We start from the raw sequence: 27,757 nt of genomic DNA on the forward strand, positions 1-27,757 counted from the left end.
CCCATTAGTGTCACGGCACTACTCTGGGTGAGCTACAACATATATAATAGAAAATAGAAATAGAAATAGGAATAGACCTCCCCCCTACCCCCTGCCCGCACTCCCCCCACACAGCCCTTTTGCGAATGCGCGCACGTGTGTGCCTGCAGGAGCATTCCCCCACCCCTTCGTGCAAGTGCACAAGTGCATGCGCGCCTGCACGAGTGCCCTCCTATTCCTTTGTGCATGTGCACAAGCACAGGGGTTCTCGCCTTCCCCAACCAGTCCACGGGGTTAAAAAGGTGGGGGCCGCTGCTGTAAAGGACCATAATGTTTCATTTGTTTATTTTTTATCATTAAAGGGGGCACCATTTGAAGTGCTGGCCTGAGGCACAGTCGCCAGCAAAACTCACCAAAGTCCTCTTGTAATTACCTCTGACCACAAAATTTCAGAAGAACTCTGTGTGATTACTTATCACTAAATTCAAAACTCTACAGAGACAAAATGCCAGTTTCTGTAGTCTTTCACATATCAAATTATTGTTCATAGGTACTGCTTTAAGATTTGTTGTCTTATCTTGCCCATCTAAGTCAAGAAAAAAAACCATGAATCGAGATTTGGCTTAAATTAACTAGGATAATCAGTCTTTGCTTGCAAATGTCAAAAAAAGATTACACTCTTCCTTTTACACATAAGGTAAAAGAATGAGGGAGGACCCCACCCTTTTGTAATCGTAACCGGCTTTAACTGAGAGTATGAAAGGGAGCTTAGAATTGTTCAAGATATTAAGATAAATACGTGTTAACTAATAATCTGCAGACTCTGTGGGCAGTATCCTACCACTGGTCCCACCCAGAGTAGACCCATGGACTGAATAGGATTTTTACTAGTGTCGCCTTAACAGTTAGCAATTGTTTTAATGGGTCTGCTCTTAGCTGGGAAAACCAATAAGACACTGGCATGTTTATCAAAGCTTGGTCCCTGGCAGACATAGGATCACAACACTTTGCTGTGTACTTTAACTTTTTTTAATACTTATTTTTTAACTACTAGGAATAGGATAGGGAATATAAAAGGTAAACTGAAGTGGGGGGGGAAGGGAAAGGATTAAAGGGATAGGAGAACACAAAGTATACAATTGTCCATTCTATTCATATTTCTATAACAAATCAACTTCCTGCTTTTTTTTTTACTATTTGATTGCCCTCAGCTATCAAATTACAGTTATGTTTTAGTTTAAATCTAAGTTACTCCAACACTATCAGGGAACCGAGGCCATTTGTAAAATACACCCCATCATTCAAGTTCCTTTTATTTGGACAGCCATTCAGCACGATTGAAAGAGCATCCATTTCTGTCGCTTCCCATACTTTCGCAGTAAGCTCCTCTTGTTTCTGTAGCTCTGCTTTCTTCCAATTTTTGGAAGAGAAGGATGAATCCAAGACAGTAGTCCAATTTTTAACATAACATTTTCTGACTGTAGTAGCTAAATAGCTCACTGGGTAACTCTCTATCCCATCTATGTTACCTGGTATCGTGCTCAATAAAAGCAGTTCTGGAGTTAGTACAGTTTCATTCAACTGTTGTTTAACATCTGATAATTTCTCTTTCATCAGATCTTCTGTCTGGCTAAGACGTTCATTTACCTGTTGAAATCCTGCTGTTATTATATTTTGCATGGTAGTCTGCCATTCTTTATCTGATTTTTGTGCGCCTCTTCCCAAATTTTGAGATTGGGCAAAGTCCCCAACATTTGATATTTTAATTTTTCGGAGGTCATTTCAATCTTTCCAATGAGTAGGGTCTGTATAAATAATACTATATCCTTGACCAAAATGGCCAACCCGCAAATATCTTTCAGAAATTTCCACTATTTTATCAACAAACCAAACATACAATCATAAACCTCCCCTAGGTTCTTCCTCCCATCCTTACACAGATATTATAATATATAAATCAACTTTTAGCCCAACAATTTAAAATACAACCGTGGCAATATTATCAGTGTCCCACACAGTCCAGCCAAAAAATATCCAGACTAAACAGCAGACACAGGGGTCAGTCTCTCCAGTAGATATCCTTATAATCCATCTAATGTTCTTTCCATTAATCCAAAGATTCAATAAAAGAAAAAAAATCCAGTTCTGATTTTTCTAGCTCCTTGGTCCAGTCGCCTACATCGTGATGATTCTCAGTCCATTTTCTTGCTTCCAAAAGCTTATTCCTTCTTCTCCAAAAAACCAACAAGATTCTGTTATCATAGTCCCACACAGTCTAGGGAGAAAGGTCCAGGCTAAACAGCATTCACAAAATTTCAGTCTCTTAAAGCCTGTCCAGTGGTATTTCACTCTGGGATTTTTTCCAGAAACAATTTTTTTTCTGTCTCACTGTCTCTCTTTGGGCCTTGAATCAGCCTGCTGTTTAAGAATCAGTTTCATTTTTGAAGAAGCAGGCTGGTAAGCAAAACTTGCTGCTTTTTGTCTTCTTTTGACCAAATATTTTCACTCTAATTTCTTTTTCAGCTTAATGGGGTTGTTCATAAATCAAACGTTTCGACTTACTTTGTTATTGTATATTTTTAACACAGTATTTTGTTCTCCTCTCCTCGGGGGGGGGGGTTTGCTCACAGTTCACTGCCAAAATGGCTCCCGCATCCGATCTGTGCTCGGGTGAATTTTCAGAGGAAAGAAATACCGGGCTGCTGCCCAATCTTCTTCCTTCTGTTGCTCACCAGCTGCTTCAGAAAGACCTCTCCTGGTCTTCCCTCCGATCCCCCATTTCTAGAGGGACCCCAGACTGGGCAGTTCCAGCTTTTCCTGGGAGCTCTTCCCGGAAGCTGCTGGCAGCACCGTGACGAAGCCCCGCCTCCCTGTGTACTTTCACTTCACCTACACAAAGTAATATTTATTATTGATTAATTAACATGAAGATACAACTCTTCATTAAATCTGACCTCACAATCAGGAAGGTAGATTAGAATCCAAAAATCATCCTTCAGATTACAGGGAAATGAACAAGATTTTGTTGTTGATTTTAAAAGCCCATGTTGAAGAATGTGTGATACATACAGTGGAAGCAGACTGTTGCTTCTTAAAATAAAACCAGAATAGAAAATTTCAAAGTTGTGAGTGTAGTTATAGAGTGTAGAACTATGGATGTGTCTGACAAAAGCCTTCGTATTGCCTTCATGGATAGACCTAACAAGCATCAAAGAGAATGCTCCTCGCAGTTGTCAACTTCTACATGTGGAAAATAACATGTCTGCAAAGGGGATCCTGGTGGTGTTGCACTGTTCATGTGCAAATAAGAACTCTGCTCTCCCTCCTTTTAGCAGACACCTCTCCTCTGCAGATGCACTGCTGTCCTCATGTAGACAGTGGAGAGGGTAGGGGCCAAGCACCCTCCTTGAGGCATGTTCATGAAGATAATATCTGAAAAGAACTCAGGAAAGGCAGGCATTAAATGTACAGCTTCTGATTTTACAGCCTACACTCCATCTTCCAACTGTCAATGAGGCTGTGTTCTCTCCCCCTCCCTACCCTGATTCCATCATGGAAGAGAGAACTTTTATCTTCACAGATAGCCCTCAGGTCAAGCTGCTATAACACAAACCCAATTGTCACACTGTTACCCCACTCATTCCTTGATTAGTATTCTTTTATTTCCCTGACAAAAAAAAAAAGGGAAATATGAGAATGGTTGCTCAGGAAATGGGTATCCAAAATGGCAGCCACATCTAGGATCAATGAAGGTCTCAAAAGCAGACAGGTGAGTGACTCAAAGTCTCCATTTATCCCCATACAGGGAAGCTTTTTCTTCCTTTCCCATAACCACCTTTCTCCAAAAAGTGGCTGGATTGGGACGGAAATATGCAACAGAGCTAGGAAAGTTACTTCAGAAAAGGAGCTAATTCAATGCCCAAAGCTAGTAAGGTAACATTTTGCTTATATTTGTCAAAGTAAGTCGTGTTGAGCAACTGAAATTGCTACTTGTGCTTAACATTTTTAAAGTAACATTTGAATGGCACAAGCTGAGGTATAAAATGTACTTCCATCATTCTTATTTATTTATTTATTTATTTATTTATTTATTTATTTATTTATTTATTTATTTATTTATTTAATGCCCCGCCCATTTGGCACACATGCCCACTCTGTTATAGACACTCTCAGTGTCTATAACAGAAGCATGTAATGAGACAGCAATATCTTACACTTGAATTATTTGATCTTCGTCCTCCCTCACTTACTGGGGCCACAACCATGTAACTGTAAAAGTAATGAAAGAGTTACAGTTATATTACAAATAAAGTGAAATCATCCCTCTTTAAGTTACAATTGTAAAACAACCGAATTATGCCTTTGTTATTCAAAAGACAAACAAAATTAAAGCAACTGGTTACATAGATTGTGCATGGACCAAGCAAGGAGATGCCTGCTCCTGAAATCTGGAGGTGAAGCGAGCTATACCATAGGCATCCTTCAGTCTCGAGAGACTACGGTAACGTGCTCTGCATGGAGGACTTAGAACAGTGTCTAGTGTGGCTGAGGAGGCCAATTCGAGAGTGACAATCCCTTCCACACTGAATTGTCAGAGTTCATTCAGACACAATAAGCTTCTATCAGAAAATTCCTCAATAATACATTCCTCATATTGTTCGTTGTAAAAGTCAAACACAAACCATTCCATTGAGTCCTTTTCTTAAAGAATCCCACATGTGCATGTCTCCCTTGATTCCCTTGGAGGTCTCCCTGTTTTCTTGTGACAAACACCTGGATTTAGAGATTAATCAAAACTGATGACAATGGCCATGGGCCAACTGAGCTGACACTAGGCCAGCTGAAGTTGTGTTGAACCAAAACTCTTCCTGGCCAAAGGTTGTTGGAAATTCCTTAGGATCCTTGCAGACTCACATAGGACCAGTCTTGTGGGATGTATTCTTGGGCTAGAAGAGGGCTGGATGTGGAGTTACACAGCAATTCCCTTGCCCCCTCACTTTCTCCACTTCCCCTTTTTTGGTTCTTCTGCCAGTGAGTCTCCTTGGTTTGTACAGGCACTGGGGCATTTCTGCTTGCATGAGAGGCTGGGAATGGTGAATCTTTGGCATGTCAGATGTTTTGGCACTCCAAACCCCACAAAATAATTGCCTTTATAATTGGCAATACAGGCTGGGAATTGTAGTCCAAAACATTCGGCTTATCAAAGGTTTGCCATCACTTGTCTAATCCCAACTCCTTACAAAGGGACTGCACTGCCCAATAGTTGCAATCCAATCTGTGCAGAATTTGTGTGAAACAGTCATGCTCATTTCCCCTCTGAGGTGGTGGCGGCTTGTGCGAGGGTGTTTTTTTTTACCACAACAGTAGACTATTCCTCCCTTTCCTATGTATCATTAGAAGTGGCTTGCCTATTTTAAGATTTATCTCCGTGGTAAAAACCACATGTCATACACAAAAGGTCCCAACTTCAGTTCCTGGAAAAGACTTCTGATGGAATTATTGGAGATGTGCCACCAGCCAGCATAGACCAGCCTTCTGCACTTCAGTACCCTTCAGATCTGTTGAAATATAGTTCACCGTCTTTGCCAAAGGGACAACTGCACTATACTAGGATGATGGGAGTTGTGGCTCAACATAGCAGAAGGCACCAGATTGGATGAGCCTGATGTGAACAGTGCCGAGCTAGATGGACTGATGGTCCCACTAGCTGTAGGCAGCATCTTACATTCCTTTAGCAGCCTCCTCCACATTCTCCGCTTTCTGAGATTTGATTTAGCAAATGACTCATCTGCAAACTTGGAGGTCTGTCTTTTCAACTCTTAGTTATCCAGGCTGGGCAAGAGAACAAGTTTTAAATATTCAGTCCACCAAGCAGCTTGCCTGCCTCCTCAGATCACACAAGCTAAAAGAAGAAGAATTAATAGCTGAAAGCTATATAAGAGTTCTCATATCTACTGTCTTCCAGGAGCCAAAATTGCCTTAGGCAGACATTCAGTGCAATCTTTCCCATAAAAAGGTTGAAATGCAGGCAGTAAAACAAAATAAAGTAACAAGGCTAAAAATGAGAATGTAATTGCTGCAGGTAATTCTTCTTTTTTAAACACAATTCTTAAAAAAACAAGTCTCAGAATTTCACTTTCTGCTTTCAAATATGTCAATGTATGTTGTTTGATTATAGCTCAATATAAATTATTGTAGTGCAGTTACTATTGCTGACACACAATCTATTTTAGGTTTTAGAAGAACAGTTGAAGATATGTGGCTTTAGGAACGATACAGAAGTCACAGATTTGTACCTCGGTGAAAAGTAAGTTCACTGTTTTGCAGGAATGTTGGCAAGTCTTTGGATCCATGTCTGGGTCTGGCACCAAGTCCTGAGTCTCACGCCCGAAGCCTTAGTCTCTATTAAAAACAAGATCTTCTCCCCCCCCCCCCAAAAAAAGGGTGGGTTCTGAGCCATGAGGCGAATCCCAGTGATTGGAAAAAAAAAAACCCTCAGGAGTTGTGTTCAGGTTGAGTTGTTGGTGAGACCTAAGTCCAACTTGACAAGTCCCCACCCCTTATTTTTTGATGGGGGAGAATGTAAGGAAGGATCCATTGCAAACTCCAGGCTGACATTTATACATAGGTTAACAACAAAGACAACAAATATAATAATGGGAGAACTTGAGAAACGTACAGTTTTGACTCCATGTTGAATGTTGCCTGGAGGATTCTGTAAACTGTAATTAAAGTATTATTTCTGGAAAAATAGGCAGATCTTTAACGTCACTGGCTAAAAGAAGCTTCTTTTAGGTTCTATGGAAATATTGCTTTCAATATTTTAAGGACTAGTATGATACAGTTTCATTTGCTCTTTTTTATTTTTCAGGGCCAAAAACTCTCTTAAGGCTCATCCTAACAGACTCCAAATATCAGAATTTAGAAAAACAGTACAAATATGCTGTTTTATGATGATGAACCTGTATGAAATCATTCAGTAATACATCTAGCAAATTTATTTCTGTTGTTCCTTTGAAAGCCTCAAGAAAGTCCATCTTGGTTTCATCCTTCTATCCTAAGCTACAGATTTATTTGTTAAGGGAGGATCTTCTGTTCCCAGAAAAAAAAAATTATGAAAGATGTTGCTTTTCAGGGAAGCTTTCTGCACCACCCCTTGCCCCTTGCCCTTTCCTACGCCTGCTCTGGGTTTATATGATTAGTATGTGCCATCTGTTTTTATAATTATTGCTGTTATTTTTAATATTATCTTTATTTTTGTTCTCTATTATATGTGTTGTAACCACCCAGAGTTGTGTCTCAGCACTAATGGGAGTGGGATACAAATTGAATAAATAAATAAACAAACAAACAAACAAACAAACAAACAAACAAACAAACAAATAAATAAATAAATAAATAAATAAATAAATAAATAAATAAATAAAACGTGGGGGGGGAATCACAATAATTCCATATAAGCAGCCATCAGCTAGTGTGGATAATGAGGCCAAGCCCTCTGTCTATATTCCGCCATATTTTTACCTCATTTCTAGTTTCCCTGTATCTGTCTTCCATGTCAAGAGAATGTATGGCAGACAATTGTTGCCTGTCACATGTTTTGACCTCCTCGCCCCCTGACAAAGATATGGTCACCAACTTTGCTGACCCTCTGATCTGACCCTTTTGCTGATTAATGCCAGATCTGTTAATAATAAATACCATCTTGTTAATGACCTTGTCTGTGAGGAGAGTGTGGATCTGGCTTGTGTAATGGAGACCTCGGTGCGTGATGAGGGTCGGCTTTCTCTCCCCCAGATGTACCCCCCTGGTTTTTCTCTACGGCATCAGGACAGATCAGAGGGGTGGGGCGGGGAGAGTCTCAGTCCATTACAAGGATTCCATCTATCAGCAGGACAGCTGTGCTCTCAAGCTCAGGCCTAGAGTGTTTATACAGTACTTGACAATGGGGCTCATGGATAGGTTGGGATAGTCCTGGACTGGTGTACCGCTCTCCCTGCAATCCAGTGCTCTCCCTACCAGGTCTGGCTGAGTTCATCTCAGTGGTGTCCTGGAGTTTCCATGACAATCATGAACCTATCCCAGCATGTCATCATCCTCAAGCATAAAGCGGGCCATACTCTGGACCTGGTATGTTCAACAGCACAGAATGAAAGTGACCTGAGGGTGCAGAATATGAAGTTCTGCCCATTGTCATGGACAGATCACTTTCTGCTGAGATTCAGCCTCTCTACTAAGACCCCTCTCTGCAGGCAGAATGGACTTGTGAAATTGGTCTGCCCTTGCAGGCTTCTTGACCCAGAATAGTTTTGTGAGATCTTGGGAGGTATTGGGCTGACCTGGTGGACAATCCTGTTGAAGCCGAGGTTGACCGGTGATATTCAGAGATAACCTGGGCTATTGACACGATCGTCCCCAAATGCCTTCTCTGCTTTGGAGCTTGCCTTGTCCCTTAGTATACCGAGAGGCAAGCTATGAAATCAACAAGGAGACAGCTAGAGAGCAGGTGAAGGAGAGACCAATCAGCACAAAACCTGGCTGCTGTTTAGAACAGGACCAACAAATTTGATCACATAACCCCAGTGCTGGCTAGCCTCCAATGCTTACCCATTGTGTCCCAGATCAAGGTTCAAGGTCCATGTACATGACACTCATGTATAAAGCCCTTCATAATTTGTACCACATTATTTGTCAGAGCATCTTTTCCCAATGTCATATGTGCAACTCACCAGATCTTCGCAGGCTGGGCTCCTCCATGTAGGTTCTCTATGGGTGATCTTCGCTGGACGATGAGGTATTTCCCCCATTGGAATGCATTGACCAGTTTTCAATGCATTTCAATGGTTTCTTTTCCCCCTGCTTGACGACGATTTCGCTTAACAGAGATTTTCCTGGAACGGATTATCGTCGTCAAGCGGGGCACCACTGTATCTACTTCTGTGTAGTTTAATCATCACAGAACCACCCAGAATAATGCTTAGGCACTAATGGGGCAGTATATAAAGGAAAGTAATAAGATAAATAAATAAATATCCCCCAAACACAGGCTAAATGTAGTGTGTTGAGAATCTCAATCATAAGTAAAGCCCTTCCTTCCTTCTCAAAAAGAACTGCATCTAAGATGAAGAGGAAGAAGCAAAATTTAGTTCAGGAGCCATTAGGCTCTCCCAGAACTACTATTGGACTCATAATATAGCTTGCCAAAGCAAGCACTGTTTATGTTTGATTATCAAATAAAAATTGCTCATCTGGATCTGATCTGCTTTGCATTAAACCAGGAATAACCCAACATGAATCTGAGTAAGGGGAAGGAGCAGAAAGTAAGTCCAAACCAAATTTCCACTCCTTCCACTCCTTCAGATCAGTATTTGCTGGACAAGAAACATGGCACCTGAACTAGCTCATCTGATTTTCTGTTGAGTAGAGCAAAGCTCGAACAGAAAGCTCATAACGAAAGTCTCAGTGTTCACATTTCCAGCACTATTAATGAAGCATAGGAAACTCTGCCTCAGAGAGCTGTCATCTTTAGCAGTAAATAGGAAGAGAATGCTGGAGGCCTCAAAAGCGGAGTTTGTAAAGGGCATGCAAAGACTAGAAGCCAGGCACAAAGAGGCAAGTTTGAAAAGAAGTTGGAATTAAACTCTATTTGGAACAAATTAAATGCCTTTGGGTATAATCCTCAGATGAATTTCTCTAGATTTGTACCATTGATTTCAGTGGAATGTCTCAAGAGTAAGTGAGTTGAGGATTGCAGTCTCATCATCAAAAAGAGGGCAAGAGGCCTGGAGATATAGAAAGAATGAAACCAATTAAAATTGAGTTTATACTTCTGGAGGGAGAAAAAAAATGAAGACAATTTTACATGCTGGAAGTTGAGATAGTTTTCTTTGGTCTTCATATTCACTTTTTTTAAAATTAAAGTATATTGGGATTAACAGTTTTACCCAGGTGTAGGAATTCTGGCCACAATGTTTTAACCCATAGTTCTGTTTTCAAGGCACCATTGCCAAAACAGAATTTGCTAGCTTGAAACAGGAATGCAAACCAGCAAGAACATCTGTTCCAGGCTGAGTTTTCACAAAGGATTACACCGACCCTACTAGCCTTTATTTGACACTACTTTACTAGTTCCTAAAAACTGGCAACAATCCAAATGGATGACTACTTGTCATCAGTTCTTCTATATCCTCCATGTGCAAGAAATGTTCTCCTGTATAATTTCATCTCCTCCAGATTGTCATTAGCTAATTTTTGGTGGAGGATGGGTATATAGTAGTCACATTACAAGGGAAGAGAATGTGTGGAAATAGCTATGTTTTTTTTAAAAAAAGATAATGCTGCACTCTTGTAATAATCAAATTACTTGGAAAGTTTTCAACAGGTAATCCCAATCTATACTGTTGTATCTGCTGCCTTCTTTGTCTTTTTTATTATGATGTAGTTTCAGTATCTTTATTATAATATGTATTTTAGTGATAGTTGTGTACTGCCTTGGTGTCTATAGGAATCAAGGATTGTTTTGCTGTAATAAACTAATATGGGATCAAATTGGTCAGTATATTCTACTTCCATCAGAAACAGAAACATGTGGAGCAGGGTGGGGAGAAAAATTAAGCGTTCAAAGTGAGGAATCCAACCAGATACATTAATTAGTGGCAATTTAATGCTATGAGTTATGTAATTCCCAGCAACACTATACAATAGGATTTTGCCCATTGTTTCCAAAATTGCAGGTGAATGTTGTGTTCTTCCCCCACCCCTTGTAACAATGAATGTTTTGCTTGTTTTAATTTGTAACTTTTGAGAGGCAATTTTAGAGTTTCATGGGCATTTTAATAATTCTTAAGTGTTCTGATTGTAATGATCTTAATAAATAAAATTAGTATGCCAACATAAATGTTATATTTTACTTCTGACATTTTAATGTAGCAAAATTCTTTAACCATTTAACATAGATCTGTTAGTGATAATGTAAATACTTCCGAGCTAATCAGCCATTATGTCTTATTTTGTCTGAACTGAGAAAGCATAGTTACAAATTTGGAACAAACCAGGATATGAAATTCTCCTATATATATAGCAGTTGATTTAATATCCATGGTTTAAAATCTTGGCTTCTTCTGGAAATATGACAAACCAGGAAATAATGGTTAGAAGTTTTTGTTGCTTATTCTGTGAATAGTTGAATGAAGATGCTGTATGGCAGACGGAATAATTGTTTGTAATCTTGACTTATTAAGATACAAATCTGAAATGAGCCACTGCACATATACAGAAACTGAAATGCTTCAGTCATGTAGTTTGAAGCAAGAAGTGTGAATTGTCACCAGTAATCATTCAAGAGAAAAATAAATGGGAAAACAAGTGCAAAAGGAAAAAGAACATCTTAGCTAAAAATAATAAGAACAAAAAATTAAGGAACACTTTGGTGCAAAATAACATCAGTCTTTGGAGCTGCCACATCCAAAGTCTGATTAACTATGGTCGTGTTTAACTTCAGGAAGAAGAGAATGAGAACAATTAGTAGTGGTATCCAGAAACAAGCCACTGAGTGTTTTTTTGTTTTTTTTTTTTGTGAACTACCAGGGTATAAAAGCTTCATCCACATGAGAAACTGACTGATATAACTTTTCTTTCAGAGGATTAAGGGAAGTTCCTGATTTATCACAATTCCAGATACTAAGATGCTTATGGCTAAATAATAATAAGGTAATACATAATAATAATTGTATAATATTAATGCTTTGGGCTAATTTTTGGTAATAAAACACCTATTAAAATGAAATATTAATGTTTAATATTTAAAAATATAAAAAACATTAGAAAACACAAGAAACAAAGATGCAGAAACCACTATGGCCCAAGAACAGTTCCTTGCTGGAAAAACAGTGTGAAGCTCATATATTTTCTTCTCCCCTTAGGCTGGGGAGTAAGGAGAGTGATACACACACACACACACACACACACACACACACACACACACACACACACACACACACACACACACACAGAGAGAGAGAGAGAGAGAGAGAGAGAGAGAGAGAGAGAGAGAGAGAGGTGCAATCAACCCCCTCTCTTCCTGCAGTCTTTCCACTTGCAAACACAGTCTTTGCCATCACCTTGCTCTCTTGAACAGGACTCACTCTGCCCTTGCCAGCATCTCCCCCTGTGGCCCCTGCGCAGGAGGCTGTAATTTTTAGGGATGCAGGAGTGGATGGGTGAGTAGGCAAAAACAACAACAACAAACAAAAAAAACAGAAGGGAAGTCCTTAAGAGAAGCTTACAAAGTTATTCCATGAATGTGTACACCGACACAAAACCCAGATGATGTAATATCGATTTTAAAAAATTTGAATTGGCTCCTAATTTAATTCAACAGTTTAGTTGTACCTATAGATTGCTAAGCGCAGATAAACTCTTTTGAGTGACAGATAATAATTAATGTTTACTCTCATAATCTTGTTAAATACACCATCTACTAAATGATATTGCATTTTAGGGACTAGCAGATTGTAGACTTTGCTCACGTTCTTCTTTTTCTGTGGCAAGATATTTGTACCTCTTCAGGACAAAAAGTGGAGAGTATAAAGACAGAGTTTTTCCAAGAGATCCGCTCCCCCCATGAAACACAATTTTATTTATTTATTTATTCCATTTATACCCCACCTATCTGGTCATTGCGACCACAACCAAAATGCCCCCCACCCTAAATCAAGGTGCACAGTACTCAAGGTCAGTCAGGTGGTCTTGACGGATGGGGCAAAAAAAATCCCACAAATGCCTCTTTCCCTTTCCCGTCATTAAAAATAGAGTAAATATGTAACAATGTGATGCCCTCGTGTAAAGTGCAAAACCAGCTGCCAGTGGTAGGTGCCTCACTCCATGTAATCATATCAGGCAAAATGCAAAGGAAATCAAAACCAAAACCCAAAAGAGACAAATAGACAGAAACACGTGGCACCTTAAAGACTATTATATTTTAATGTGAGCTTTTGTGGATCAAATCCACTTCTTCATACTTTACACTTCTTCTGTGTAATGTTAGGGCCAGGTTGGGTTTTATAATGATGCAGCAAACTCAGTTTATTCTGAGAAAATCAGTTTTGTCTCCCGTGCTGTGGAATTATTTCTATGTCGTGTTAAACTAAGATAGAACTAGACCAGTCTCATCATCAGATTGATTTAAAGACAAGTTTCCCAAAACATGACAGTCAGATGACATGTGAACTACATAGGTATGTGGTATATGTGTAAAAAAATTTACATCCACTTTTTTTTTAAGCACTAACATTTATTGATCATTTTACATTGTGTTTGGCGTTCTTTTGGAATCTCCTTGGGAGATACAGTGCACCAAACCAATTAAGTTGTGACTTTTTACCAACGCAATAATGTCATTATTATAATTTACACTTTAGATTCAGAATCTGCCCTCCCTGAAGCATAACTGCTGCCTGACTGAATTGTATCTCAATGATAATGAAATCCGAAGTATAGCAGGTATTGTATTCAGCTGATCCTTCTCGGATCATGAGTAAGGTATAGAAGGCCAGAGAATGGATACTTGGACAGAACTGTATGAATGTTTGGAGATAAAATATATAGTGCTTGGTGAAAATGAAAACACAGCTTTCTTGAAGAAAGAAAGAGATGAGCTGGTGGAGTAAATGCCATGGTAAGGAGAGGAAGAATAATATTTTAGCCCAACAGTTTCCAACCTTGCAAGTGAACAAGAGAGAAAGGAACACACTGGTTAATATGACCAGTGAATTATCTGGGTGTGTGGGATGCTACAGCACTGCTGAAGTTCAGTGAGTACAGATCTGGAAGTTCCCCAGGAAATAAAGGAGCCTGGCCTGCACATTTAGGCTGTGGTTTATAGAACATGTATATGTCTTCTGCATCACCTCAAATTCTGTGGTGCCCAACCTGATGAAGACCCATGTGAGATTAATAGCTAGCTGCTGTTTGCGATTTTTAAGTGGTTGAATAAAGGTATCGTCCATCCTTGCCTTCAGATTGTGTGCAAGAACCATACAAATGTTGTGTCTTCCTATTCAGTGGCAATAGGTATCACTTTTCATTATCAGCTGCTGGGAACTGTCAATGGGGGGGGGGTGTGTCGCTCTTTTCATAATAACTTTCTTGTATGCCTGGGGAATGGAACCCTGTCCTGCATTTTGTTGCCATTTTAGCAACTGGTGTTCAAAAGCATTTTGATTCAGCAATGCTTGGTTATATTAGAGACCCTATGATACTTCCTGCTGTCATTTTAGGTACTTTGAGACATCTGCATTCCTTAAATATTCTGCTGCTTCACAACAATCAGCTGAAAAACCTAGAGATGACTGTGAAGGAGCTGGAAAGAATGCACAACCTACGGACCTTAAGTAACAACTTCTCTCTCCCTTCTCTCTCTTTTTGTCATTTCCTGTATAGAACAGCATTGACAGGGGCCAGTTGCTCATTCCTTTGAAAACAATTTTAAGAGTATGGAGTGAAGCCACTCTATCTTTTTTTTTTTTTGAGGGGGGGAGGGTCTTTTACTGAGCAACTAGATTCTATAATTAAACATTCCAATATAAGTTTTAATGAGTATCTGCATTTTTGAAAGCTATACAGAGCAGCGTAAGGAGTAGATGAAAATGCCTGAGACTCTGAAATTTCATATGAAGATAAACAAGACAGTGCTGGCGCCACTACGTTTTGCTGTATGTAATTGCCTCCAGGGAAGTCGGATTAGAAATTGTTAACCTGTTGAAAGTGAAAGTATAAGCAATCTTTCTCCTTTTCTCTCTCTCTCTTTAAAGAATGCCCTCATAGATCATGCCTTCAGAACTTGCAGGCATAGGAACCAATTCAATGCTTTCGTCAAGTAATTAGCAGAGGTGTTTAATATCATCCACCCAGGCTGGGTGATTGAGGGCAAGAAATACAAAGGTGACTCGAACCTGAAGCTGAGCCAAGTTGAAGCTGAAATGAAGTCAAGTGTCAGAAGGATCCTATACCAGTCAAAGTATTCCAGGATGGTTTCATTAGGAATGCCCTTTTAAAAAGATCCTTTTAAATATTCCATGTTTTCTGGGGGCGGCCAGGTGCTTATTGTCAGGTTTGGGGGTAAAGGCAACGTTGGTCCTGGAAAAGTGGTGGCAGATGTTGGGAGGCAGCACTAAACTGTAGGAGGAGAGAGCCATGTGTCGTGCAGCTTGCCTTCTGCAGCCCCTAAGCTAGCCTGGTAACATTCTCCCTGCTGCTACCCACCTGCATATCCCAGCTGCTCCTCAGTTGGCTATAATTTTGGGAACAGCTGACCCAACATGTTGTCTGTTCACAGGCATTAATCACAGACCCAATCAGGGAGCAGCGAGGCATGCGGGCGGCCCACAGGAGTGGGAAGAAAGAAGCCAGAAGTGGCCATCTCAGCAAACAGTGGGCTTTTGTGGGGGCAATTACATACAGCAAAAAGTGATGGCAGCAGCACTGCTCGTTTATCGTAATATGCCATTTCAGCTCCTCAGGCATTTTCATCTACTTCCTACTGTGCTCAGTATAGCTTTCAAAAATGCAGGTACCCACAGCCTGCCACCCGAGGCTACAGCCTTGGCATGGCCTATGAAACTGAGTGGTGGGAAGTCCAGGACAGATAAAAGAGATTCTTAATGAAACACACAGTTGAACTGTGGAATTCAGTGCCACGAAACTAGAGATGGGGGTACAGTATTCGTATTCAAATACGAATACCCCCGCACAGGTGGCAATAACAAGTATCCGGCCCACAATCCTTCCTATCACTCCAAAGCTTGCAGTCAGCAAGCCACTCTTCGACCTGGCAGGGAGGCTTGTCATCCTGCCTCCTGCCAGGAGTGGCAAGCCGATCGCGAGCTCCAGAGTGATAGGAAGGATTGTGGAGCTCACGGCAGCAGTGGAATTGTGAGTGGGCTGTCCGGCCATATGGGGCTGGACCCTCGTTATCGCCACCTGTGCGGGGGCACTCGTATACGAATACCCCCATCTCTACCATCAATTTTGAAAGCGAACACAAATCACTTATATGAGTAAAATGCATAAAGGAACGCCTCCTCCCACCAAGGTCTACCCGGATCACCCACGCGAGTCAGGAGGTGAGGTTGAGGAGCCTGACGCCGAGAGAGGCCCGGAAGGAGAAGACACGAAACCGGGCCTTCTCGGCGGTGGCTCCTCGCCTCTGGAACAATCTCCCTCCGGCGATTCGCGCGGCCCCCACGCTGGGCACCTTTAAAACCCAATTAAAAACATGGCTGTTTATTCAGGCCTTCCCTCCAGCCAACTCTTGATTTTTTTCTTACTTTTCCTTTTTATCTTTACTGCTGTTCTTGTTTGATTATTATGTATTTGTCTATGTTTTATTATTTGATTTTATATTTAGAAGCCGCCTAGAGTGGTCCGGTGGGCCAGATAGGCGGGGTATAAATTAATTAATTAATTAATTAATTAATTAAAGAAAGAAAGAAAGAAAGAAAGAAAGAAAGAAAGAAAGAAAGAAACCTAATACTACAACACAAATATAGTTGTATTTCTTTCCTATTGGGATCAATGCCATGATTAACCTATCTTATTGATTTTAGTGTGATCTAGCTTCAGCTAATAAATCTTAATACAAATCAACAAATGCATCTTCATTCAGACAAAAGTGGATAACTTTCAACCAATTGAAGTTTGGCACATTATACAGTATTTAAAAGAACAATGTATATTGCCTAACAATATTAACATTATGTCAAGAGATGTTACAGAACATCTATGTTCATGCTACAAAAACAGTGTTCTTTCTACTGCTGCCACCTTGTGGTTTTTTTTGAAGAGAATTAATTAGAATAATTTTCTTGTTGATTTTTGAGTGAGGGGGAATTAATAGATTGATAACTTTTTGCAGGATTGTGGCTTATAGTTAGATATTGCCATTAATACAAGGAGCCTCTGAAAACTTTAGTGATAGACCAGAATTCAAATCCCCACATGGCCATGGAAACTCAGTGAAAACCTTAAATATTGCACTTACCTTGAATGCCCCATGAGAGTTGGTTCCAACTTGATGGCACAAAACTAACTAACTGATACCTTCAAAACGTCATCCTACACAATCAAAATCCATGGCAGTGTAACAGTGGCTTCTGCTGTGATCCATCTCAAACTTCTAAAGCTTTTCCCCAGAAACATGAGAAACAAGAGATAATAAAATAAAATTCATTCTGTTGAGTGATCCAAAAAGGCTATGTGTGAAGTTATCTCTGGTGCAAGGTGAGGAGTAGCAGCTGAACACAAAAGGGGAGCTATGTCAGCAGACATGCAAAAGTTCTTGCAAGCCTAAAGGAGGCCTTTGCAGAACTTAGAATGCTAACCTCTAAAAGCTATAGCTGCAGACAACATAAAGCAGTACCTCCAGTCCCTGGGTCATTCATTGTATATTCCAGTCAGCATTCAAGGAACAGTTAGTTGGGAGTAAGCACCATTGAACTGAGGGAGACATTGTCTTGCAAAGTAATAATAATAATAGTAATAATAGTAATAATAGTAACAACAACAACAACAACAACAACAATAATAATAATATGATGTCCATCAAGTCAATTCTGACTTATGGTGACCCTTTTTGGGGTTTTCCAGGTAGAGAATACTTAGAAGTAGATTACCATTCTCTTCTTCTGGGCATGCCATGGGACTGTGCCGCTTGCCCAAAGCTGGCGGTATTCTAAGAGAGACAGAGGAGAATTGAACTTCCAGCCTCTGGCTCTGCAGCAGATAGCTAACTCATTGAGCTATTTATTTATTTATTTATTTATTTATTTATTTATTTATTTATTTATTTATTTATTTATTTATTTATTTATTTATTTATTTATTTTCTGTACTCCCCCAAAGTGCAAATGCACTGCATGCATACAGTTGGGCATGCAATATGTATGGGTACATAAAATAGGCATACGAAAACAATTTTTTTAAATTATTTAAGTCAATGGTAATTTATCCTTCTCCATCCAAATCCCATTAATTTCCTCTGAAACATTATCATAAAGTAAACTATTGGAGCTAGAACCATAATGAGTAATTAGAAACTGTTATTAGACAATGTTAGTCATTACAGAGCCTGCACACATAGTTTTGAAGTGATAACATTTTAATGTAACGAGAAAATCCTCCTGAATATTGTGTTTTTAAGAGAGAAAAGGTGGCCATTTCCTTTGCCATCAAAGGAAATTTTCTTCACAAGGAAAATATTCTTCACAAAGAAAATATTTGCATTTCAGATTGACATTATTGCTTCAACAATGAAAAGCAATAGTCTGGAGCAGCATTAGAGTAACACATCAGACAATTTAATCATACAACATTGGGCAGAGATAGGATTGTAGGAATAACAGCCCGCCTCAGATTCTGAAGCATATTGGCCACATAGTCATTGATCTTGGATAGTCTTCTTCATAGTAGAATTTTTACAAACAATTAGCATTTATCGTTATAGTTAATGGGATAAATGAACCAGAGACAAATAACTGCATTTTCACACAGGGCATACTCTGTGGATGGTTTGTAGTCTCAGGGTGAGCCCCCCCAGGCTGTAGGCAATGAGCCAACTATGGCATAGTTAAACTATGGAATTTGCTGCACAAGAGGTAATGATAGCCACCAATACACGCTTGAATGGCTTTAAAAGAAAATTAGAAAATTTGTGATGGCTACAATGACGTGGTGGCGCTGCGGGCTAAACTGCAGAAGCCTGTGCTGCAGGGTCAGAAGACCAAGCAGTCGTAAGATCAAATCCACGCGACGGAGTGTGCTCCCATCACTTGTCCCAGCTCCCGCCAACCTAGCGGTTGGAAAGCATGCAAATGCAAGTAGATAAATAGGGACCACTCCGGTGGGAAGGTAACAGTGTTCCGTGTCTAAGTCGCACTGGCCATGTGACCAGGGAAGATTGTCTTCGGACAAACGCTGGCTCTATGGCTTGGAAACAGGGATGAACACTGCCCCCTAGAGTCGAACACGACTGGACAAAAATTGTCAAGGGGAACCTTTACCTTTATCTTTTTACAATGACTGCAGATCAGGTAATTGTATATTCCTTTGGTGACAGTGACAGTATGCCTTTGTATATTAGTTGCTAGTAAAAATGATAGAGAGGGAAGTGCCAACTTGTGGACTTAACAGAGACATCCAGATGGCCACTGTGGTGGTAGAATAGCCCCTTACTTTGATCAAGCATGGTTCAGATTTAATCTTCCTGCCTATCTTGGAATATTTATGTATTTGCCAGTATACAATTGTAAATATCTGATCCTAGAGTCATATTTATATAGGCATGTTGCTGAAGACAAAGTAATCTGTAAATGCTGAGTGGCATTTTTAATTGGGCCCACATTGTTAAAAAGTCTTCTACTTCTTTGACTCTATCAGTGAGCTAATGTCAAGTATGATATGCCACTAAATCAGGTTTTGTTACTTGATCTCAGGAGAGAACAGTGTAGTTGCAAAGCTGAGCTCACCTGAACTCCAGAACTCAAGACTGAAATATAACACTCAGTAATTCAAATGCTACTAATTGTATCAAAGTCCATTGAGAACTGTTGTGACTAGTCTGACCACAAACAAAGGTAAATGTTCCTTCTGTAAATTGCATTGGCAGGGGGAGATTTTTAGAGATTCTCTTTCTGTCCCACAGCTCACACGGTCTGTGTACAATGAGACATAAATCAGATAAGCTGTGAGGCAGAAGTAGAAACTCTTTTAATTGCCCCAAATCTCCACCCCTCTGGGGCTGACATCAGCATAATTTACAGAACAGGATTTTCACCAATATGTCCCATGTACGAGTGGAGGAATCACAAGTCTATTGTGACCAGTCTACAGTTGATGGCTACTAGATATTGTTTTGATTTTTCGGGGCTAATCTGCTTCATTTGGGAAGGCACATCAGTGCCATGCCTAATGGGAAAGTCATGGGTCTCGTCCTCCACTGGAATATCAAAGTTCCCCCTCACTCCTCCGCCCGCCCTTAATCATAAAGGATAAACAAGAAGTCAAAATATTTGTCGCTGCTTTTAAAAGTTACCTCACAATGTTCAGGACAGAGGCACATTCTGAATATAAACCAGGAGATTGTGTTTGCATAGTATCTGTTGAAGAGGAGGAAGTTGCCAAATTTTGCTTATAACTTTTGGCCATTGTTCTTTTTCTTTTAACTCATGCAGACCTGTTTAACAACCCCGTGTCACAAGACTGCAGATATCATCTGTATGTAATATACCACATTCCTTCTGTAACACTGCTTGACAGAAAAGGTAGAAATTGTTTTGCTTTGCCTCGTGGTTATGATTTATAATTGCAATAGTGAATAAGAAGCATTATTCTGGGGGATGCCCTCATACAGTAAAACTATTTGTAGGATTTGATATCCAGGATTTGTTTTGCTTTGCTCAGCCCCATTTCTTTAAATTTGGGATATTAATATTGGAAGTATGCGCTGCCCATAACTAGACTTCATGTTATTTTGGACATGCTTTAAGAAATCTGTGTGGAAATTATTTTGAAAATCCAGACAAGTTATAGCTGATTTATTTCACTTTCTGGAAAAGTAGCTGCGTCAATCCATAGCAGCAAAGGAACAAATAGTCTGATAGTTCCTTAGGACTGGCATATTTATCATCTGTACACTTTCATGTTAAATATCATCCACAGTTAACAGGTGTGTATATAAGTAACCACATAGAGAAACAGAGGGGAAAAAGGAGTTTGAATGTAGCTCAGGGAAATAACATACAAGAATATAATTAATAATTATGTAAAATAGAACTGTCTGCAAAGCAGGGAAATCATCATTCATGAACAGTGTTCATGATTATGACAGACATTAGCAGTTAAAATAAATATGAAAAATAAAAATAGAAATAAAGAACTAAGAATAAAAAATGAACAGTTAATTGCCAAAGTTAAGTAATAAATCTCAGTTTGCAAAAAGCATGCTTAGTGAGATCTGCACAATTTAAAACAAATACGTACTAATATTTTTCTTATAAAATACATGTTAAATTAAAAATTTAATGCTTAATACATTTTAAATTAAAAACCTGTGGGCGGGGAAACAAAACAAACATGCTTTATGAAATCACCTGAAATGGCCACTCCAGTTTCCCACTGGAGCAAAACATGGGGGGTGGGGAGTGGGGGAGGTCATGCAATTGGTATTTCACCAAATGTGAAAAGTAATTTTTCTTATAATTATTGCCCAACCAATTTATCAGTATGCAAGGGGTATTCCTAATGAGCTGTTAATGCTCTCAATAAGTGTCTTTGGACTGGATCCTCAGCTAGTTTTTAGAGATCAAAATCTAAGAACAAAGGTAGCAAGTCAACCTTTCAACCACAACTGCCAAGTATAGCAGGAGAATACTAGATATTTTGGCACTTCATATATTTTACTCACAACTCCCACAATCCCTTATCATTGACCTGGGCTTCTTCATGTTGTGGGAGTTCCAAAATATCTAGTGAGCCAAGAATTCTCCACACCTGAAACATAGTCTGCCAAATCTGTAGCTTCTGTTATCATTGCTCTTGAAAACAGAGGCGCTGTCAGAGCTGTCAGCTGGGCTAGGAAACAAAGAGCAGGGAACATGAGATGAGGAAAATTTCCCAGGTGGTTTGCATGAAGGAAGGTTTAACAAAAGAGGGAAAGATGTAAGAATGCAAAGCTTTTATGCAACCCCTCTTTCATTTAAACAAATGAACTCAAAAACTAAAGAAAGATAATCTTTTGCCCCCTATCTCTTCCTGTATGCCCCAAATTCCCATTCCTACCAACCACAATCTTTAGGTCCTGGATTTGGCCTAGATATCTCCAGCTGATCCCTGTTCATAGTCTTGCCTTCTTCTAAATCCAGGAGTGTTTATTTTTTTTTTAAAAAAAAATCCTTAGAACTCAATACATCTTTAAAACCTCTTAACCTTTTCTGGAAGAGCCATTAGTTGAGTTAACCATGTTAAAGTAACACAAAATTGATTTAAATAAACCTTAGTTGGATTAAACCAGCACATACCAGTAACTGCCCTAATGGGAATTACATAACTGCCTATGAAAAAGTGAGTGACAGTTAAATGTAAACTCTCTCATGGAAATCAATACCACGAACAAGCTAAACAAACTGCATTTTGCTTGGAGAATACTTGTAATGTTTACACTACTGGTATCGTGGAGCTAAATTTGTAAAAATAAACGATAAAGTCTTCTTTTCATACTAGACTTCAGAACCTATTAAAGAAAACCTTTCACGTAATAACAGTAGGAAAGGTGCTACACTTCTTAACAAAATTAGCTGAATTACAATTGTGAGCTGCTCAGGAATATTTTTAAAGCAGATGGCGACATAGTAAGAGAGGCTGATACTGAAAGAAAAATGTTGGAAGTTACACTCTATGCATAGAAGCCTCTTAGTGCATTTATAGGTGTACTCCTGACTCTACTTCATGAAAAATGTATCTGAAAAAATGGGGTACTCTAGGTTTGAGGCATATTTGGCATGCCAGATAGTAAGAAATTGGGATCCCGGAGTGTTGCAGCAAGCACCAGGGCAGTGAAAAGCTAGGCTATGAAGCCTTTCAGCTGGGCCTTTCTCCAGATGAGTTACATCTAGATTTCTGTAGGTGTGACTCTGTCAGGTAGAAGTCCCAGAATGGAACAGAAGTCCAAATCCAAATGGCACACCTCTAGTCTGCTCTGACCATGACCACCCACAAGTAAATTAGACATCTGTGTGATCTGAGGAGCTTTGCAAGCAGTTGACTATCCTGTGTGGACAACCTTTCACACAATAAAGTTAAGGCAAGATTTCCCAGACGTGGGAGTTGTGTGCTTAGAAGCTACTAATCAGAACTTTGTATTTAATCATGTGAATATTTGACTGATTTTCAGAGCCCATGTTTTCAGGCTGCAATGTTTGAACAGGGCTCATGATTTAACAGTATCTTGCTATACTGAACATGCAGAACCTATATGGAGGATATTTCATCTGATAAGCAGAGTTATCTCAAATTGGTATCAGCTGGAGACTCCAATATGCTAGCAGATGGCTATACTTAGATAACTTGGACTGCGTATTTTACAGAAGTAACCACAAAAGAAAGAGAATCAGCTCTGCATATTTACAACCATCGGAAGACACTTGTCCTCCAATCAATAGGCTTTGGGAAGAGAATAGATGTTCCACTATTGCCTAAGCCAGCATTTAGCCTGACGACTACCAAAGTGTTGCGTTTGCCTCCAGGTATTTCACAGTAATTTGGAGAAAATAACAATTTTTATTCACTCCTGTTTCCATTAACATGGCTTTTATAATGTATTATTAGCATCTATAATTTCCTTACTTTTAGATGTCTACTTGAGAAGACGTTTTGGAGGGTTTGCTGGAATTTAAATGCTTTGTCATTTTATAAGCTTATGTAAAAGCTTTTCTTTTTTTAAAATAACAAAGCATTACTGGATCATTCTTCAAGGCATTTACTTCAATTTAAATATTCTTGGCTTTTCTACCTTTTTCAATATTGAAGTATACTTAAGACTATGAACCTTGAAAAGAAAATCATGTTTATAAAACATGCTACATCAATAAGACTGCATTTTTTGTTTCTAGGGCAAACATTTCATTTAAACTCTTGGGGGGGGATATGAGGGTTTTTAACCACATTGTAATTCTTGGAAATGACTCACCAAAAGCCCACGATTAATGCTTAGAAAGGAAAGTTCTCTAGTCACTGGTCCTTTTCTCTCAATATGTATGCAGCTGATGTGGTGTTGGCTCTACCACTAGGCAGAGTGTGGTAGCTGCCTTAGACTACAGATGCCAAGGAGAGCCGCCTAGAGTGGTCTTAAGTGACTAGATAGGCGGGATATTAAATAAATAAATAAATAAATAAATAAATAAATAAATAAATAAATAAATAAATAAATAAATAAAACTAACAAGAGAAGTTGGGGATTTTTTTGTACACTTCAAATACACAAGATTTATTTTTATGAAAATAAAAACCCTTGTAAACAGGAATACATGTTTACTAGGTCCACATTGCATTATGCACACAACGATGCTGCATGCAATTATGAAAGATTTTCTTAGGAGTCAAACAAGAGAAGTTTTCGGCATGTGCTTTGTCCTGTTCTCACTAAGCTTAGGGGGCTAGCCTCAAGGGCACTGGTGCGGAAGAATATTGTCCTTCTTGTCTGTATTGAAATATTGTTCAATGTCCTGTCTGATTGACTTTAATAGATGGAATCAAGGGATGGGATACAACAAGGCACCATCTTTTCCTAGTAGCAAATTATTTGAAACAGGTCTGAGACTGAATCATGCTTTATTTGAAAGAAAAAGAAGAAAATCCTCAGTTTACAAATAAACACCAAAAACTGATAATAGGCAGTAGCCCCAGATGTTCTTGGACTACAACTATTATAAGCCCTGATTATTAACTGTGCTGGCCAGGGCTTCGGGGAGTTGCAGTCCAAAGTCATTCTGGTCTTTAAGTTTTGAAAACTCTGATAAATATCAGCACCTAGAAAAAACTCCCTAACTCAAGAAATATGTAAGTAAGACAATTTAGTGCAAACTGCAAAAAGTCAAGATTTATTGTTTAAAATGAATGAACACAGGTATGGCTTCACTTATATAGTTTTACATAACAGTTGAATAAAGTGATATACTTACTTACTTTAATAACTTTTTCTAAACCTACTTTAGGATGCGAGTTTGGAAATCACCTGGTTAAGTAAGTAGTCTGCCTTCTTACAGGATCTTAAGCATTACAAGGAACATTGAGAGTGTAATGTCACCTTAAAACTAACAGATTTATTGTGCTTTAAGTTTCAAGCAATATGTATATGTGTCTGCCTGTTTTTCTATCTATAAAATGTGCCCATCATTGCAGAATTCAAATGGAAGAAACTAAAATGTGATAGGTAAGTCATACTCTGTTGGATAAATTCTGTGGCAAGAAGGACGTTTGAGTCCTATGACCCTGGGATTGCCATGGGCTCTCCTGTGAGCCCAGGGCCTTCAGAGGTGCAAGGGGCTGCATCCTGAGATGGATGAGGGTTGGTTGCAAACCTGGACAAGGAAGTCAGATTCCTTCCTATTCTGTAAAAGTAATGTCAACAAAATGAGAGGAAAGGGCAACAGATACTGAGAGGGGTAACACAGCTCCATAGCAGGTATTCTTATGAGTAGAGGGTTCCCTTTAGAGCAATGGTCCCCAACCTTGGGCCTCCAGATGTTCTTGGACTACAGCTCCCGGAAGCCTTCACCACCACCTCTGCTGGCTAGGATTTCTGGGAGTTGAAGTCCAAGAACATCTGGAGGCCCAAGGTTGGGGAACCACTGCTTTAGAGGATTTCCTTGTGAGCAAATTGGCTTCTTGAGAGTCACCCCCTCTTTACAGCGTGGCCTAGAACTAGGTGGCTCACACTTGGGTGGAAGTTGCAGTAACAATAGCATCAGAAGCAGCATATAAGCAGTTGACTGTCAAAATCTCAGTTCTGGAAATTAACTGTTCATTATAGTTTGAACTACCAACTTTGCTGCTGGATTCCTTGTTGTGAATGGCTGAGATTGCTCAGTGTGACTCGGTGTACCTCCCTCACTGACCCCTTTTTATCTCCACCTGTTAATGATCTTGGACTGTAGACTTTGGTTGGATGCTCCTTGTTTACACCAATGCCACCAGTACAATGTTATGAGTTGCCTGCCCAGACTATGTATTATATTACTTAATGAAACTTTCCCACTTTTTGTGTGCTTCTGCAACACCTGTTCTGACTAGGAAATAGGACAGCGTGTCTTTAAAGTATGGGGGGGATCTATTCTCACAATAGCTGCATAACACCCTGGAATGCTAATTTACCATATTTTTCCATGTATAAGATGATACCTTTGTCTAAAATCTTTAGACTGAACATTGAGAGTCGTCTTGTACACTGAAGTAAGCTGAGGAGAGAACTGCACAATTGCAAAACTGCCCATACCTTGCTTCTGCAAACAGGCTTCTTTCAATCACAAGGCTTAGCTTCCTACAGTCAGAAGACTTAGCTTTCTCCAGTCACGAGCCTTATGTAACTAACATTAGCTGATGCTGAACAAACCAATTGGAACACACCTTGTTGGAGGTGGAGCATGTAGGCAGTGCTCAGATGCAACAGGGACTGGTAATGTTGGAGCGTTCTGAGCCCAAAGGCTGAATAGTGATATGCTCAAAGCTAAGTGATGCATAACATGACAGTACTGGTATGTAAATATTGCCTAAATATTAAATAAAACTGTGTTCTATTTTATGTTTAAAATACTGATTTCTTAATTTTGGGTTTGAAAAGTTGGGGGTGTCTTATACATGGGGGTGACTTATAGGAAACCCTTGCTTTTACTCAAACCTAAACAAGTAACATAAAAGTTGACTCCAACATATGCAATCCTATAGGGCACACTGTTCACTCTAAACTTCTATACTAGGCAGTTATTTACCTTGGCAGCTAACAAGCAATATCTGGATTAGAAGTTGTGTAAGGCAGCTGTGCTGGCTGTTGGTGATGATAGGAGCTGTAGTCCAACACGACTGAAGAGTACCAGATGTTTTGTGCAGAACTGTAGTTTTCCATAATGACAATCTGATTTTATCAAAAGAAGAATAAAGATGGTACCAAAGGCAAATAATGCAATCTAGTTACTGATCTTTTAAGATCCACTGTTTGTCTCATGAAGCACATGTAATTTTTGTGTACATTGGTTTGGCTGAATCACACTGTAAAAATTGAGCCTTGTTAGTTTTTTGACTTGGCAATATCTTTTCAGGAGGGCAGTTTACAAAATTAATTTATCAAAATGTTTAAAGTGTGTTAGTATAATAGTGTCAGAAATCCATCAAGTGGATTCTGGCTGTGTGGCAAAATTTCTTGTCTTTTACAAATTTGTGTTGCTCTGTTAAAGAATCCCATTCGAAGATCCAGAAGATGCTGTCCATGTGAGGGCAATGAACCGTTCCGTAATGGAGTACTCAACTTTTGACTGGGGAAAAATGCCCACGTCTGAAGAAAAATGCCTTGGCAGCAATCCAGAAAAGAGACCAGAGAGACTGACTGTCAAATTCAGATAATTAAACCTTTCCTTTAAAAAAAAGCAGTCTTTTAAGAACCTCTCTTTTGCTCTTACTGAATGTTCAGTGTTGTTCTGTATCTCAATTAAAGGCATTTCAAGATGAAAAAAATGTGTTACCATTTTAGTGTTTAACATACAGCATTTGGAATATTTCAAGCTATAAACGCTAAAACTTGTATCCTGTACAGATACAGTGCAGGATGAAAGTTGAAGAATGGTCATAGCTATTTTGAGAGGTGCCATCCAAACAGCCATGACCACTTTTGCAGTGCTTGTTCCACAAATGGTAATTAACCTAAAAATTTAATATATATCTATGCTCTGTATATAGAATAGTTACATAATTTCCTGTAGTCTGATTTCCTAACAGATATTAGGAAAACAAAGAAAACATCACAACTAAAATGTTACATAGTATAAATGGAATAATGGATGTAAGCCCTCTGAAAATATTAACAGATAATATATATCGATATGTAGTATAAAGAATGGTTCAATATTTTGAGAAAGACAGAGCATAATGAAAAGGTACATTAATCCAGCAGAAATGATGCTACTATTGATATGGATGGAGTTAACAGCAAAACAGGACAATGTAACATTTACAGTATTTC

At 39.2% G+C, this 27,757-nt stretch overlaps 1 protein-coding gene across 1 annotated transcript; it reads left to right on the forward strand.

The window, feature by feature from the left end:
- The first annotated feature begins 3,703 nt into the window (after positions 1–3,703).
- LRRC72 (leucine rich repeat containing 72) lies at positions 3,704–27,252 on the forward strand. The gene is made up of 9 exons (XM_020781968.3): positions 3,704–3,748; positions 6,213–6,286; positions 11,619–11,688; positions 13,398–13,479; positions 14,256–14,369; positions 20,205–20,294; positions 23,115–23,273; positions 24,741–24,768; positions 26,976–27,252. The coding sequence occupies exons 1-9, from the start codon at positions 3,704–3,706 to the stop codon at positions 27,139–27,141; spliced, it is 828 nt and encodes a 275-aa protein (XP_020637627.3). The 3' UTR covers positions 27,142–27,252.
- The last annotated feature ends 505 nt before the right edge of the window (positions 27,253–27,757 follow it).

Source organism: Pogona vitticeps, chromosome 6 (assembly GCF_051106095.1).
Source record: "Pogona vitticeps strain Pit_001003342236 chromosome 6, PviZW2.1, whole genome shotgun sequence".
Classification (NCBI taxonomy): domain Eukaryota; kingdom Metazoa; phylum Chordata; class Lepidosauria; order Squamata; family Agamidae; genus Pogona; species Pogona vitticeps.

Excerpts from the sequence above, each read along its gene's own strand:
- LRRC72 (XM_020781968.3), top strand. The coding sequence starts at position 3,704 with ATGGCAGCCACATCTAGGATCAATGAAGGTCTCAAAAGCAGACAG. Across the intron at positions 11,689-13,397 it reads TATGGCTAAATAATAATAAG|ATTCAGAATCTGCCCTCCCT; the intron begins GTAATACATAAT and ends TTTACACTTTAG. Across the intron at positions 20,295-23,114 it reads AACACTGCTTGACAGAAAAG|AAGTAACCACAAAAGAAAGA; the intron begins GTAGAAATTGTT and ends CGTATTTTACAG.